The 16,229-nt window shown below is 42.1% G+C and overlaps 4 protein-coding genes and 1 pseudogene across 4 annotated transcripts in view; 1 reads left to right on the top strand and 4 right to left on the bottom strand.

Annotated features, from left to right (window-relative positions):
* Positions 1 to 16,229, top strand: part of LOC120422331 (DNA polymerase theta) — a 67,960-nt gene that overhangs the window by 5,294 nt on the left and 46,437 nt on the right. Inside the window, exon 3 of the mRNA XM_039585726.2 lies at positions 310 to 1,377. Within this exon, the coding sequence (XP_039441660.1) occupies positions 310 to 1,377 (1,068 nt within the window). The remainder of the gene's footprint in view (positions 1 to 309; positions 1,378 to 16,229) is intronic.
* On the bottom strand, positions 9,037 to 11,285 carry LOC128093338 (uncharacterized). Its single transcript, XM_052709812.1, has 2 exons — positions 11,094 to 11,285; positions 9,037 to 10,169 (listed from the first exon to the last, which is right to left on the bottom strand). The coding sequence occupies exons 1-2, from the start codon at positions 11,213 to 11,215 to the stop codon at positions 9,572 to 9,574; spliced, it is 720 nt and encodes a 239-aa protein (XP_052565772.1). The 5' UTR covers positions 11,216 to 11,285; the 3' UTR covers positions 9,037 to 9,571.
* On the bottom strand, positions 11,291 to 13,746 carry LOC120422339 (116 kDa U5 small nuclear ribonucleoprotein component-like). Its single transcript, XM_052709814.1, has 2 exons — positions 13,501 to 13,746; positions 11,291 to 13,444 (listed from the first exon to the last, which is right to left on the bottom strand). The coding sequence occupies exon 2, from the start codon at positions 12,012 to 12,014 to the stop codon at positions 11,628 to 11,630; it is 387 nt and encodes a 128-aa protein (XP_052565774.1). The 5' UTR covers positions 12,015 to 13,444; positions 13,501 to 13,746; the 3' UTR covers positions 11,291 to 11,627.
* Positions 13,768 to 14,448, bottom strand: LOC120422335 (uncharacterized). Its single transcript, XM_039585729.2, has one exon. It carries the CDS (start codon positions 14,446 to 14,448, stop codon positions 13,906 to 13,908), a length of 543 nt encoding a protein of 180 aa, XP_039441663.1. The 3' UTR covers positions 13,768 to 13,905.
* On the bottom strand, positions 14,569 to 15,883 carry LOC120422334 (SET and MYND domain-containing protein 4-like; annotated as a pseudogene).

Raw genomic sequence — 16,229 nt, 5'->3', positions numbered from 1 at the left:
TTCCAGGATTTTAAACCTCTTAAATTTTACAATTTTGGAAAAAAATTATACAAAGGTACTCTAAAATATTACAACTCAAAAATTGAAAAATTCTGGAATATTAAAATTCTAAAACTATAAACTCTAAAATTTGAAAATTCATAAATTGTAAAGATTTAAAATTCTAAAATACTGCAATTCCAAGATTTTTAGATTCTTTGTATAAAATTGTAAAAATTATGAAATTCAAGAATTGAAAATTTTAAAATTTCAAAATTGTAAATTTTCAAAATTCTCCTAAAACTAATTATTTATATTTTTTAATTCCAGGAAATCCTCTCCCCTGCCGGCATCCGCGTCGAGGGCTTCTTCGGCGGTCACACTCCGCCGGGGGGCTTCGACTCGGTCGACGTGGCCGTGTGCACCATCGAGAAGGCCAACTCGATCGTGAACCGCCTGCTGGAGCAGCAAAAACTCTCCTCGGTGGGGCTGGTCGTCGTCGACGAGGTGCATCTCATTTCGGATCCCGCCCGGGGCTACATTCTGGAGCTGCTGCTGACGAAGATCCGGTTCGTGGGGGAGCGGTTGGCGGATGAGACGAGGATACAGATTGTGGCGATGTCGGCGACGTTGCCCAATATGGGTTTGTTGGTGGATTGGCTGGGGGCGGAACAGTTCCGGACGGACTTTCGGCCGATCGAGCTGCGGGAGATGGTCAAGATGGGCAATTGTATCTTTGATCGGGAGAAGAAGCTGCTGCGGAAGTTGGAGGTGGGGGAGTTTGGGGAAGTGGGGCGCGATCAGGACCAGGTGGCGCAGCTCTGTTTGGAGACGATTCTGGAGGGTTGTTCGGTGATTGTGTTTTGTCCGTCGAAGGATTGGTGCGAGAAGTTGGCGCTGCATTTGGCGCAATTTATCTACAAGGTGCTGAAGGTGGAGGGGGAGTTGGGGGAGAAGATGCGGCTGCAGATGGACCAGGGAAAGATGGAACAGGCCTTGGCCCGGTTGAAGAACTGTCCGGTCGGGCTGGATCCAGTGTTGGGGAAAACGGCTGGATATGGCTGTGTGTATCATCATGCCGGGTTGACCGCGGACGAGCGGGACATAATCGAGAGTTGCTTCCGCGAGGGCACGTTGCGGGTCATCGTGGCCACGAGCACCCTGAGCAGCGGAGTGAATCTACCGGCGCGGAGAGTCATCATCCGGACGCCCATGTTCGGAGGGGCGCCAATGAATGCGTTGACCTACCGGCAGATGATTGGACGAGCCGGGAGAAAGGGACGGGACGTGCTCGGGGAATCGATTCTGATGTGCGACGGACAGAACGCCAGAGCTGGATGGGAGCTGGTGCGGGCGGAGTTGAAGCCGATCGCGTCCTGCCTGGATGGAGATGGTCATGTGAGTACTTCCAACAACTTTCAATTATTATTTTGGAGTCAGTTATTTTGATCATGCTTTTATTTGGTTAGAACCGTTACATATAAAATTAGAAAAAGAAATCCTTATAAATATTTAGTCACAATTTAAAATCAAACGCACAAACACTCAAACACACAAAACCTCACTCAAAGACCACCTCCTTTGGCGGGCTAATCGTCGTCGTCGTCGTCCTCGCGATCCGATGCACCGCCTTGCTAGCCGGCCCAAGCTGGTCCCAGTGGAACCACATCACCGTGGCCACGATCATCAGCATGACCAGGGCCAGGATCGTCTGGCAGGTGCAAATTTGGCCCAGCACGGTGCGGGTGTTGTAGCAGCAGGCGGCCACCTTGGCCGTGTAGCGAACCCGACGGCCGGCGTTGGCCGCCTCCTGGGCCAGGTGTTCGACGGGGCCGTCGCCAATGCGCTGGTAACCGCCCAGCAGGGACGCCCGGACGCTGGCCTCGTCCGAGGACAGCGGCTGAAACGGTGGGTGCGAGTGGGGCTGCTGGCGCCGGGAAGGGGTGGAACCCATTTTTATCTCGAGGATCGTTATTTTACTTGGAAATCACACTTTTCGATTGCTCGTCTTCAGATGAGAGATTGATGGCTATTGTGCTGGTTGAACAATGGTTGAGGAACTGGACAATGCCGAAACTTTTATGGCAGATCACTTGTGGTGAATTTACATAAATTGCAATTTGAGATGTTCAAAATCGTCGTGATCGTGTGCTATCTTGTCGCATGTCGATCTAGGGTCAAAGTTAGTTAAGAACGCCATTTTGTCACCTTCTGACCTTTGCAGATCCCCAAAATTCGATTTAAATCCTGAGATATTTAACAAAAAACCGCGTTTTCACTCTTCATACCAAAAAAAGTTGCGATGTGATCGTGCTTTCTTGCCACACCCTGCAAGTGCGACAACTAGCCAAAGGGAATTTAATCTGAGGAGCAATTATCTAGTAAATCCAGGGTTGTTACGGATGGCGCGTTTCGTGCGGATAGCGTTGATTTTTGCGCGGATTTGCTGACTAATTTTGCTCAGGCGTGGATTTCGCGCGGATGGCAATTTTGATAAATAAATATATACATAGATAGAATTACTTTCAAGTTATTAAGACAAATATTATCAAGAATTACGAGAATTAGTTTTTTTTTTCATTGAGTGCATTTTTTCTGAAAATGTTTGTATTTTCTTAATACGAACCGTCAAAAATTAAGATGAAGATTATGTAGAGATTATTTTTTAAATGGTTGAGAATTTCTTGAATTCTTAAAAATTATTACTACACTTAACACATTTCTTAATATATCCGGCTCTGAATATGTAATTTCTTTTGAGTTTTGAGTAATGTTTTTTAACCTTATTTATTTTTTATTTTATGGTGCATATATTCAATTTGCCTTTGAATTTTAGATGGGTTTTACCCATAGAATTTTTTTTTCTAAATTTAAACATTCTTGGCAAAAAATAAAAAGTTCAAATTCAAACTTTTTTTAATAATTTTTTTAATTAAATTTTTAAAATCTAGATTATTTTTTTTTAATTTCTAAAATCGTAATATAAAAAATCCGAAATTTCTAAATTCAGAATTTTAAAAATCTGAAATTCAAAACTCCAAAAAACTAAAAAATCAAAAATTTAAAGAAAAATTTAAAATTAGAAAAAAACAAAATTAAAAATTTGAAAAATAAAAAAAATTTACAATTTATAACAATTTTGAAAAAGAAAATGGAAATCTCAAATAAAATTTAAATTCTTAAATTCCTAAATTCTTAAATTCTTAAATTCTTAAATTCTTAAATTCTTAAATTCTTAAATTCTTAAATTCTTAAATTCTTAAATTCTTAAATTCTTAAATTCTTAAATTCTTAAATTCTTAAATTCTTAAATTCTTAAATTCTTAAATTCTTAAATTCTTAAATTCTTAAATTCTTAAATTCTTAAATTCTTAAATTCTTAAATTCTTAAATTCTTAAATTCTTAAATTCTTAAATTCTTAAATTCTTAAATTCTTAAATTCTTAAATTCTTAAATTCTTAAATTCTTAAATTCTTAAATTCTTAAATTCTTAAATTCTTAAATAGAAAAAAATATTTCAAATATTGGAAATGCAATTTGTTTCGGAATAAAAATTTAATGAGAAATTTGGAATACAATCAGTATTAAAATTCATAGATTTTGAATTTTTACAATTTCGAAATCTAACATTTAATCATATTAAAATTTTAGATTTTGTTTTTTTTGAGCTTATATTTTTGAAGTTAAATTTCATTTATTAGATATTTTAATTTTGTTTATATTGGTCAAATTTATTGTTAAGTCCCTATGATTTGCAAAAAGATTTTTTTTTTGAGACACTTTTCTTGACGTCTCTTGAGGTATTTTTAAAAAGGATTTTTTGCTTTCATTCTTTCAAGCATAGGACGAGTTTCATTTTTTTATCAAATACTTTCTGTACCGTCAGTGGGGGTGAGATTGGGTCAAAGTGATTTTTACGGATTTTACCATTTCTCAGGTTCTTCTCAATGAAAATGAATTCTGTTGAAAGGGTTGTGTAGGGGACATCTTAAGATGACTTCGCTGAAAAAATCTCGTTCCTAGAACAAATCCTGTTATTTTGGCAGCTGTCTAAAGTTGGGGTACGTTTTTGGCCAAAAATGACCTCTCGAAAAATCATTTTTCTAATATTTTTGTTGGAATTGCTCGAAAACTACCCAAATGTTTGAAAATCTCCACTTCAAACATTGTAGCGTGTCAATACGATTCCCTCGAACAAGAAACCTGGACAATTTTTGATTTTGCGCAGCACTCGGAAGTACATGGTGTACTTTTCAACAAAAAAGGATGATTCCCGCATAGTTCGGTTTTTATATGTGAGAAACTTATTTCGGAATTGAATTCATAGGACAGAGTGCAGCGCAAAATCAAACTTTTTTCAGTAAAATCGCTGTATCTCGCCAATGGTTCATTTTAGTTTGAGGTCTACATTGGTTATTATGTAAAATTGTCCGGGGAACACGATGATGATAAAATAAAACAAATAAAAATAAAAGGAATTGATCAAAAATGAATTTTAATACTTAAAACGTTAAAATATAATATTAGTGGGCATTTAAGGGTTAAAACTTTATTTTTATCGAATTCCTTGGACAATTTTCTATAAAATATTGTATTGATTCAAAAATTCATAACTCGGTCAAAAAATGTTTGCACAACCTGGAAATTTCTGAAAAGTTGGCATTTGATGTCCCCTAAAACATATCAAAAATGAAAAAAAATATAATAGTGTTTTTTTTATTTCGTTTTGTTGAATTTAAAATGAAAAATGCATAATTTTTTTTTTAGATATTTTATTTGACGCAATATAAATTTGCATGGTACGTATGAGATGTAAATAATCTTTTGTTTATTGGCTTGAACATTTATTTTTTACTTCACCTTACAAATAACAGCTGCAATCAGTATCATATATTCTATCTTTCTAGCTCAATGTTTGTTCTTTCGCTGATCTGCGAAAATTTCTTTTTTTTTCGATGTTTCGACCTTAATTTACGGGTCAAGTCTGTGAAGAGTTCCGGGCATTTTTTTCAAGTTCTGCCAAATTGGACTAAATTACCAATTAAGGGTGCACAGCAACCAGGGAAGTTGTCTCATTATACCAAAATAGCCTAACTTACGGATACAATCCTACAACAAATTGATTGTAAAAATAGTCAAACTTTGTTGTACATTATTTTAAAGACAGACAGTAGGGAATGAATAAAAAATCATATCGATAGTTCCCGTAGTTATGAAGATACTAAAATGTCTTTAACAAAAGTCTTAGTGCTAAAGCTCTGGTTGATGTGCTCCGTTAAATAATTACCCAAAAAGCTTATCTTTCAACGAACTGAAAAATCCAACCGTTCCGTTTATGGCACCCTGAACCGTCTCCGACTGGTGAATCTGGTCGAAGGTGTCCACGATCTGGTCTTTGACCGCACCGTACAACTCCACCGTCTTGTTCCCAGCTCGTTGCACCTCCGGAGCATTTGCCACCTCGGTAATTTTGTCCCGTGCCGCACCGTAATATTCCTCCGTTTTGTTAAACACCTGACCGACGGTCGGATCTTCACGGGCCTTGTCGTAGTACTCCACCGTACCGTTCCGGACCGTGCCATACCCGGACACGATCGAGTCCCAGAACACAAACGCCAGGAATGCCGCTACCAGGATGAGGGCCGCCACGAACAGTACTTTGGCACAACCGGCCATAAGCTTGCAAAGGTTGGCGCAGCATCTGCCCATCTCTGCGCAGCATGTTCCCAACCCGCAGCATCCGGTCCCCCGACAGTTGTTGATGCCAACTCCACAACTGACAGCCAGCCCTCGGCCAACCGCACCGAAAGGTTTGCCGCAGGCCGTAAAGCAGTGGATGCAGCCACGGATGTCCGCGGCACGTAATGCTTGTGCCATTATTGCTGCCGGATGAACGGGGGTTAATAGGCCAATAAAAATCAATCGATTTTCAACTTTATATTATTTATTATTTACTCACCGCAAAGATTCTTTTTCTTTTATGCTCAACGACGAGACGCATCCGAGTAGGCAGCGGCAATGTTTACATCTGCTACTGGAGTTGCAGTGGTAGTGGTGTTGCAAAAGCAAAATTTGAGAACGAGCATAAACTGATCGTCAAAGAGAAACGAACGATCACTACGCCACTCAGCTATGCCAGATATACAGATAAATCTGTATTTGACAGATTTTTCGATCCCAAAAATCACAAAAATCTGTATATACAGATTTTTAAAAATTGATCATATTTAAAAATTTCAACAATTTAGTAATTATACTTAAATTAGATTAAAAAGCTTAAACTCGCTGTTAAAAAATTAAAAATGTCTTCTATGGCTTTGAATTCGACATGATACAGATAAAATACAGATTAATATTTAAGAAAATACAGATCTCTCATAATATAATCTGGCATCGTTGACGCCACTCTGTGACTACGCGATAGCTGCCGCCATTTGCAAATGCGACTTTTAAACATCGATGTTACTGAAAGCATAGCTAAATTTGATTTTTTAAATTAATTATTTTTGCTCGTAAAATTAATCTAAATCTAATCTAATCTAATCTAATCAGACCCTAGCGCAGCCAATCTTTCGAAGGGATCCTGGAGAGTGCCTTAGGTTAGATGACGCCTAGCACTCTTCTTGTCATTTATTAACATTTGTAGTGCGAAATGCTTTGAAAAATCACAAGCGTTAAACCGGCCAGGCCTACTGCGTAAAGCCGTATCGCAGAGATGACTCGTAATTGGGTTAAGTTTGAGCACTGAGTGTTCGAACAACAACATAATTCTGAATCGACAGGGGAGGAAGAAGCGTGGGGACACACCACCATACGCTCCGAGATTTGGTTGTATTCGTTGGGAGCACCATGCTAAGAAGGTTTGTGTACTCCGGGACCCTCTGGGATGGGACATTGTATTTCCACGAATGCCCTGGACACTATTTGCCGTGGTTATAGCGCCACAACTCGCTCAACTAACTACATCCGTAGTTCTGTTAGATCATCCGAATTATCTCGATCAGAACAGTATAGCTCTGGTTCCTTGCAAGTGTCCTATTTTCTTATATATCTCCACGTTGGCTTGGTTTCTCATGATGACCTAGCTGGTGGCCTGTGGAAACGTATCGTAAACCTTTGACCACCGCGGGTCAGAGTCGAGACGGCTGAAAGAAAGGGGCGCGACAATGTGTGAAAGGGAAGTAATTTGTGATTGTAGACGGTATTGTTTTGATTCGCAGTATGTTGAGTCAACTGCTGTGGACCTGAAACATCGCACAACAGGGTTTCTCTTCTCTTCATTCTGAGCTACTACCTATCTCCTATTTTTATTTTGCCCTACTGATTCCCACGTTTTCACTGATTCTTCTATTTAATATCATTTTATTTTGATTTTAATAACTTTTGATTCTCTTATCTCTCAACACTTTTCCACTCTTTTTTACCAATTGATACTGCTGTAACAAACTTTGTTTTTTTTTCCTTAAAAATATACTTTTCCTTAATGTACTAGTAATATCAAGTCTATTGCCTAATCTTTTTTGATTTTATTGCGAATTTATTTATTTGAATAATTCTTTATCTGTCCTATAAATTATCATTACTATAATCTAAGCCTGTTTTTTTTTATCTCTATTTATTAACTATTGTCTAATTTTATATCTTCTTTATCCAGCTTCTAATTTTTATTCTTTAAAATACGCTAATCATTCTCTTACTATTGGTTCTTAATTTTTATAAAATATATACTCGTTTCAATCTTCACCCTTTTTTTCAAACAAGTGAGGTTTGAGCACTTACTCAATTTATGGAATGGTTAAAGGATTAACACAAATATTACTATTGTACTTTTGGTAAACTTTTATAACATGCTTAGGACAAAAAATTGTATGCACGACTCAACACTAGGAAAGATTTCAGGAGAAAACAATACACAGTAAAATAACAACTAGTTTTTGAATTCAAACTTAAAATATAACAGTTTTTGCTTTAATGAAAATTAATAGGCGCTTATACTTACATCAAACCCTACGCAATGTACCACCCCCGGCCGAGTTAAAATGCGTAACGGGAAAAGAAGGTGTGCATGCCTGGCACGAACACTCAAAGCGTGTTCTAGCGTGTTGCTCGTACTGACTCAGAGCAAGGGTAAGATGTAGGTGTAAGGGCAGTGCGTGTTCGTCGGGAACCTGGTGCATAAGATCGGTCAAGGCCCGTTCTTACACTGAAAATTGCGAATTGCAAATTGCGATTTTTAATTTCACTTTTTATTGCTAAAAAAAATACTTTTTTTCTGATATTTTTTAGGGGACATCAATTGCAAACTTTTCAAAAATTTCCAGATTGTGCAAAAAGCCCCTCACCGAGTTATGAATTTGTAAATCAATACTGATTGTTTTCAAATAATCGAAATATTGGTCGTGAAAATTTTCCAACTTCTTTTTTCGATGTAAAATCGAATTGGCAATCAAAAAGTACTTAAGTGAATTTTTGATAAAGTGCACCGTTTTCAAGTTATAGGCTTTTTTAGGGAGCTTTTTTGAAAATAGTCTCAGTTATGGGTCATTCCAGGTCAACTGAGTACACTTTTGGACTCGACCTTCACCGATTTGGACCAAACTTGGAGGGAACGATCATCTATCGATAGTTAACAGAAATCCAAAGTTTGGTGCTGATTGTACCATCCCTCTATTTTTGGTACCGCCCTATTTTTTGACGATTTTTTTAAAAACTTTTTTTAGTCATAACTTTGCAACTATTCGAGCAAAAGACTTTCTACAGGTTGCATCTCATAGAAAATTGTCCAAAGAACTCGATAGAAAAAATTTTAATCCTTAAATGCCCACGAATATTATATTTTAACGTATTAAATATTAAAATTCATTTTTGATCAATTCCTTTTATTTTTATTTGTTTTATTTTATCATCATCGTGTTCCCCGGACAATTTTACATTTGGAAATTTCTGAAAAGTTGGCATTTGATGTCCCCTAAAACATATCAAAAATGAAAAAAAAATTTAATAGTGTTTTTCTTAATTTCGTTTTGTTGAATTTAAAATGAAAAATGCATAAAGTATTTTTTTAGATATTTTATTTGATGCAATATAATTTTGGATGGTACGTATGAGATGTAAATAATCTTTTGTTTATTGGCTTGAACATTTATTTTTTACTTCACCTTACAAATAACAGCTGCAATCAGTATCATATATTCTATCTTTCTAGCTCAATGTTTGTTCATTCGCTGATCTGCGAAAATTTATTTTTTTTCGGCATCTTTTCGATATTTCGACCTTAAGTTACGGGTCAAGTCTGCAGAGAATTCCGGACATTTTTTTCAACTTCTGCCAAATGGGACTAAATTACCAATTAAGGGTGCACAGCAACCAGGGAAGTTGTCTCATTATACCAAAATAGCCTAACTTACGGATACAATCCTACAACAAATTGATTGTAAAAATAGTCAAACTTTGTTGTACATTATTTTAAAGACAGACAGTAGGGAATGAATAAAAAATCATATCGATAGTTCCCGTAGTTATGAAGATACTAAAATGTCTATAACAAAAATCTTGGTGCTAAAGCTCTCGTTGATGTGCTCCGTTAAATAATTACCCAAACAGCTTATCTTTCAACGAACTGAAAAATCCAACCGTTCCGTTTATGGCACCCTGAACCGTCTCCGACTGGTGAATCTGATCAAAGGTGTCCACGATCTGGTCTTTGACCACCCCGTACAACTCCACCGTCTTGTTCCCAGCTCGTTTCACCTCCGGAGCATTTGCAACCGCGGTAATTTTGTCCCGTGCCGCACCGTAATATTCTTCCGTTTTGTTAAACACCTGACTGACGGTCGGATCTTCACGGGCCTTGTCGTAGAACTCCACCGTATCGTTCCGGACCGTGCCAAACCCGGACACGGTCGAGTCCCAGAACACAAACGCCAGGAAAGCCGCTACCAGGATGAGGGCCGCCACGAACAGTACTTTGGCACAACCGGCCATAAGCTTGCAAAGTTTGGCGCAACAGCTGCCAAGTTCTGCGCAGCATGTTCCCAAGCCGCAGCATCCGGTCCCCGACAGTTGTTGATGCCAACTCCACAACTGACAGCCAACCCTCGGCCAACCGCACCGAAAGGTTTGCCACAGGCCGTAAAGCAGTGGATGCAGCCACGGATGTCCGCGGCACGTAATGCTTGTGCCATTATTCCTGACGGATCAACGGGGATTGTTAGGCCAATTAAAAAACAATCGATTTGCAACGTTAAAATCGAGCCAAACATTTCATTAGGGCACAAAACCAAAACGTAAACATTCGGGATTATTCCACTATTCCATTCATTAGTACTCTCCCTACATGCCCTCCAAGAATCAGATTGATAACAAACAATTTCCTATTGAAAAAATCAAAAACACAAAAGGGCACATAACCATTTTCACTGCAAACCAACAAAAATGTTCAAATGTGCCCTTTTATTTTTCGTTAGTTTCTCGTACTTGAGGAACTTTTTGTGTTATAAAGTGAACTTTTCATGCATTCTTAACACTAATTCACCTCAAAAAAAAGTTTGGTTTACTTTTCACCAAGGATTTCTGCAGAGAAAAACTTCGTCAAAAAACAATATTTAATACGGTCCCGCGGCTGCTGTTCAGTACACTTTTGAAGAATTTTTATGTTTCACGTACCTTATTTACACTATTCAATCACAAAACTTCACCAATTATCAAAATTTCTACTGAATTCCTCATTATTTCTAACTAAACAAAAGGGCCCGTAAACATCATTCAAAACAACAATCCGGTGACAGCGCTTTAGTGCCCTTTCAGCTCTCTTCGAAATTGCATTTAGAAAGGGCCCATTATGAACAACAGTCGGAAAGTTAAAAGGGCCTAATAACGAGATTTTCTTAAATTATGAGTTTTATTGCGAAAATCAACAAAAATTAAGAAGCATTTAAGCAAGGTTGATGATAATGATGTGTTTTATCGTATCATCAGTAAAAATACCAACAGTCAAGCTTCTTTTTTAAATAGGAATTGAAACAAGTTGTCCACTTTTTGCAAGCGATTTTCTCGAATCGCGGTTTTTGGTTTTGTGCCCTAATGAAATGTTTGGCTCGAAATATTATCTCACCACCGCAAAGATTCTTTTTCTTTTATGCTCTTTTGAGTCAACGACGAGACGCATCCGAGTAGGCAGCGGCAATGTTTACATCTGCTACTGGAGTTGCAGTGGTAGTGGTGTTGGTGAAGCATGATTTGACTTTTGAACGAGCATAAATTGAACGTCAAAGAGAAACGAACGATCACTACGCCAGCCTGTGACTACACGCTTACCAGGGGAACTCAAATTTGAGTGGATCCAATCAAAACGGCGCAAACCGTAGTCATACAAATTTGACATCGAGTACCCGAACTTAATTTTAACATGGTGAAGCCGATGTCAAATTTGACATGCGCTGGGTACCGGAAAAATCCTCCAGGAAAGCAGAAAAACGGTTCCGGGGGACGGTTAGCGGTTCGGAATGATACTGAAAAGAAAATTGTCGTTCTGTACTAGTTTTTTGTTGAATTTATTTGAATTTTAATGTTGATAAATTATAATTTCATCATTATCATTTTTAGCACTTGAGCCGAGGTCTTGTTTGGCGGAATTCGACGGAATTGATTACGGGTGAAAGAGGACTAGCGAGTGACACTTGAAGATATCGTTGTTGAGGTCACGCGGAGTGTCGGTTCGGGTGATTAGCTGCAGGATGTCTCTAAGAGAGTTTCTTTGGGAGGTTGATCGAGCGGAAGAACCTTCCACGGCAACTCGAATGAAATCTTTGATGGTGTAGAGGGAGGAACCGGGGACGGGTGCGTCCTGGGTGACGTGGCCACGTCGCCGGGCGAGGACGGTGTAAACGAAGGAAACGCAATCGGCGGGGTCTTGCACTTCAACGAATAGGTACGGTTCCATTAGGCGGAGTAGGCGACTCTGCGGGAGGTTGGGGCCACCTCCGCGGTGAAAGGGTTCCTGATGGGCGTTGGATTGGTCCAGGATTTTGAACATGACGTTTAGAATGGGATTCCTCGTAGAGTGTTCTTTCGCGCGTGCTCCACTGGAATCCTTGCTCGATGGAGTCTTTGACGGCGCCGAGCAGGGCTTTGTTTGAGCTGGTGTTGTCCGGACCAAAGGCCCAAATCGATGGTGCCGCGACCAGATACCAGTCGTAGCTGACCTGGAAGAACTCGCCGAGCTTGTTCTCGTTTCAACCGTATGCAAACCGATTCGTTCTCAATGTCCTCGACAAGGCCCTTCTCCAGCAGTTCCGCAATCATCATAATCTTGTTGTTTTTGTTGGGAGTCTCGGCGAAACACATGAGCGAACTCGTCTCGACGACACTCTCGCAAAAGGTCACCACCGATCCGGCCATCGGCCAATCTCGGAGTACATCTTGCGCAGGTCGTGCATCGTGCAGTCCAGGTAGAGTAGAGTTCACCGGTGCTTGCGAAGCAAATATTCCCCAAAATCGGCAACACCTGCTTCGTGGTCACCAGCGGGTAAATGGTCCTCGAGGAGAAATCTGTAAAGTCCAAATATTCCGTAAGATAACTGATCGCTTCAAAGGCGGCCAGCGATACTGCGAACGGAACCTCGATCGGTTCGCTCGGCTTGGCTAATGGCAAGTGACAAGTCGTATGTTACAAACTTCAGCAGCACGGGAAGCAGCTTCACTGTAGTGGAGCTGGTGGATGAGCTGACGCGCAGAATCTACGGCATTAGCTGGAGAAGATAGATCTTGAACTCGCAGCCGACCTACGAACGTCCTACAGGTACGCTTGACCAGCACGTTCCGCAGCACTGACAAGAAGCCCTTCTGCACGAGCTTCTGCCTGACCTATGTTCATGAAAAGCACGCGGCCCGGAAGTCAACCTTCGGTTCCTGGTCCCCCTTCGTCTTCGCCCCACCCGGATGGCCTTCCGCGGCGTTGTTGTTCTGCTTCTGGCGGTCGTATAAACGCCACTGTCCTGCCGGATCCTCCCGCTCACTCAAGCGGCTGCACCTGCAGGGCCTATTATTGCAAGCCTGTCCACTACTCCACTCCGATCGGGACCTCGATCGGTCCGAACAACTTGACCAAGGCCGGGATGATCAAGTGCAGGTAGTCTTTCAAATTGTTGCCGATTTTTTGCAGCGCGGAGAACAGCTTCGCCGTATTGAGATAATAGTCAAATGCGTAAAGTGTTTGTAGCAGCGGCAAAGAGTATCTATTCACCACCAAAAAATCCTTAACCTTTTCGGGGTACTTGAGCAGTTCAACGGCCAGCGCTTTGTACTCTTGAAGGCGTGCTACTTCAAGATTCTCTTGCCACGGTCGTAGCTATCGTTGATGTCGGGGCGCGACTTAATCTTTCGCAGGCTAACCTGCTTGACCATGCCCCACACGGACCACGTGCGATGCGATCAGCGTATCCTGCCTCGGATCACTGCTTGTACCTAGAATTAAGAAAAAAGAACATTAAAATGACCTAACAAATCATTGTACCACCTACAGGAAGTTATCTGGTCATCGTGTCCATTGTGGCCAGTAGCAAGTGTTTGATAACAAGGTACCAAACCTGTTCCGGCATGTAGGCGTGCCTACGTGGATCCTGCTCAGAATGTGCAGATGCTTTCCACCCGGAAAAGTCCGGCTTCGGAACAATCACCTCCACGTCAGTGCGTCTCTGTTTGTACAGTGCCTGGTCCTGATCGTCACACCGATTGCTGAAACCCATCCGTCCTGTCGAGCACTTGATTAATGGTTTGGTTGGCATACGAGAACGCTTCGTTCCGCTCCGAGTCGATCTCGCACCCGCGTCGCCGCCGGCAAACCACGATAATCTAGATCCAAAATACAGCGCATTCCTGGGGGGCGCGGTTCCGGGTTGGAACTCCGCCAGTTTGGTCCGAACGACTCAACGAAGGGTTTGCCGGCAGGAACCGGTCGTAGCAGCACCATCTTCATGCGGCCGGATTCGAAGGCGCGTTCGGATCGCACGTGTTGATGTTGGCGGGGATGACCGAAAAGTGAATCCGGAAATGATGCGCCCGAGATAGTCGCGGTTGTTTGAGAGCTGGGTGGTAGCTAGGCGAGCGAGCTTGTTCAAGGCTTGGATCGTAAAGTTCCGACGGCCAGTGGTGACCGTTACCATCAGTGGATTCGCTTGGAACACCAAGAAGTAACCGTAAGAAATCAGCTTTTCCTCCAAGTAGCCGTTCAACTCTCCGATCGGGTCGCGACGAGCTTCCGTGTTGTGCAGAATTCTGAACAGCTCACGTCGGTCCAGGTTGCTGTAATCCAACTCGAACCGGTTCAGCTCTGCGCCCTCGTTCGCCTCGCAGAACCGCTTCAGCTCGGCCAAATTGTCATCGAACAGAGAAAGACCGTAGATAAACAGACGCGGAGTGCTCAGCAGATTAAAGTTGGAGCAATTGCGCAGCTTCGTGGTACCAAACATTCGAATTGAGCTCTTCGCCGCAGTACATGGAAAAGACGCAACCCGGGCAAGGAATCAAGCTGTTGCTGAACTTGACTCCGCAGTGGCTGCAGGTTTCGTAGCACAGGTTGAAGTCAATCGTCGTCAGCAGCGGTTCCGCACGTCCCCCGGATTTAAGTCCTTTTCGGCGACCAGGATTCGCCGGTGATCAACCTTTATTCCCTTGGCCAGGAAGGGAATCTTCGGGTTGGTGTCCACATTAATGTCCATCCGCGGACCTTGAACCGTGCCCTTCGAACGGCCAGCAGCAATCTGCTGCTTGCAGTTCAACTCCCTGACCCGCAACTTCGGCATCAACTTTTCGGGATAATCATGCTTCTTGGCCAGATCGATGTTGTACAGTGCAAACGCGTACTCGCCCTGCTCGAAGTAAACCGCCGACCTTCAAATTCAAAAACATACATCAAAACCTAACCTCAATCAAATCACACACGCCTCCCGCCTTACCGATTCCCGTATCCCGTGGCCAGCTGGTCCGTCTCCTTCTCCGCGAAGCACCATACCAAAGCTTCCCCATACTTCCCGTCCAGATAGAGCCGGTTGCCAGTGTTGCGAAAGCGGGCCGCGTCGGCGTCGCACTTGCCTTGTTCCGGAACCAGCAGCAGATCCCGACGCTGGTCCATAAAGTACTCGTACAGCGTAAAGTCGGCACGGATGACCCCACGCTCGAGGAGCATCTCCTGCAGCAGGTCGATGGCACCGGTGGGTGGGTGGCGAAAGCAGATTCGGACTCATGGTTCGGGCAAGATTACTCCCTCTCAATCACAATCCGGCTCGATTACAAACGGATTGACAGCCGTGAACCTCCAGCCCCAACCTTTAAGTTTTCTTAATATTCTTCCGGAGCGGGGCTTCGAGCAACTGTTACGCGTCGCGACTGTCCCATCCGCGGAACGACGGCAGAATACTCGTGGTCGAGTCAAGCAATAGTAAAGTTTGTCCATCGTTCAGCACCTTATCCGGCTGCGCCAAGTTGCGAAGACCATAATCGAACAGAGAATTTGCAGGGCGGCAGATTGCACCTAACCGAAATGGTCATCCGGGACGTGAACTAGTGGGTTGATGATCATCATGGTCCATGTATTCCGCAAGATAGTTGATCGTTCCAAGAGCGGCCAGCGATACCGTGAACGGGACCTCGATCGGTTCTACAAGCTTGACCGCGGCCGGGATTATCGAGGGAGAAAGTAGTCGCCCAGATTGTTGCCGAACTTTTGTGGCGAGTAGCTACAGCATTACAAAGCTGGTCTGGAGTTGTGCAGAAGAACGCGCTGAATCTGCGGCCTGAACCTTCCGTGCTTTCCTGTTAGCCTCCACCGGCGACGCCGTCAGCGGTCGCTTTCAACTGCTTCCGGCGGTCCTTTTACCGGCGGACATTTCGATGGTTGATGGTTCCGGCGGGACGGTCGTCTTCCAGGAGGGCCATCGACGAGTATCAAGAGCTGAATATGGAGAAATAAAATTATAAAGAGATGGTAAAACTGCGAAAAATTCCGGAAATATAGCTTACCAAACTTACCAGAACTCCCATTTTGAAAACGCTAAGTCCCCAGAACTGTCACTTTTTAAATTTCAGCAAAGTCACCGAGCAAAATGAAGTTCGGTTCAGTGATCTCAAATTTGCGAAATAAAATCAAAACAAACCCATCTTAAAATTGACATCGCTGAACCGAACTTCATTTTGATTGAACGAACTTAAAATTTGAGTTCCCCCAGTAAGCGTGTACGCGATCGCTGCCGCC

The sequence above is a fragment of the Culex pipiens genome, chromosome 3 (genome assembly GCF_016801865.2).
Source record: "Culex pipiens pallens isolate TS chromosome 3, TS_CPP_V2, whole genome shotgun sequence".
In the NCBI taxonomy this organism is placed as follows: Eukaryota; Metazoa; Arthropoda; class Insecta; order Diptera; family Culicidae; genus Culex; species Culex pipiens.
Note: the sequence above shows the minus strand (reverse complement) of the source record. Positions and strands in the feature narration are given on the sequence as shown.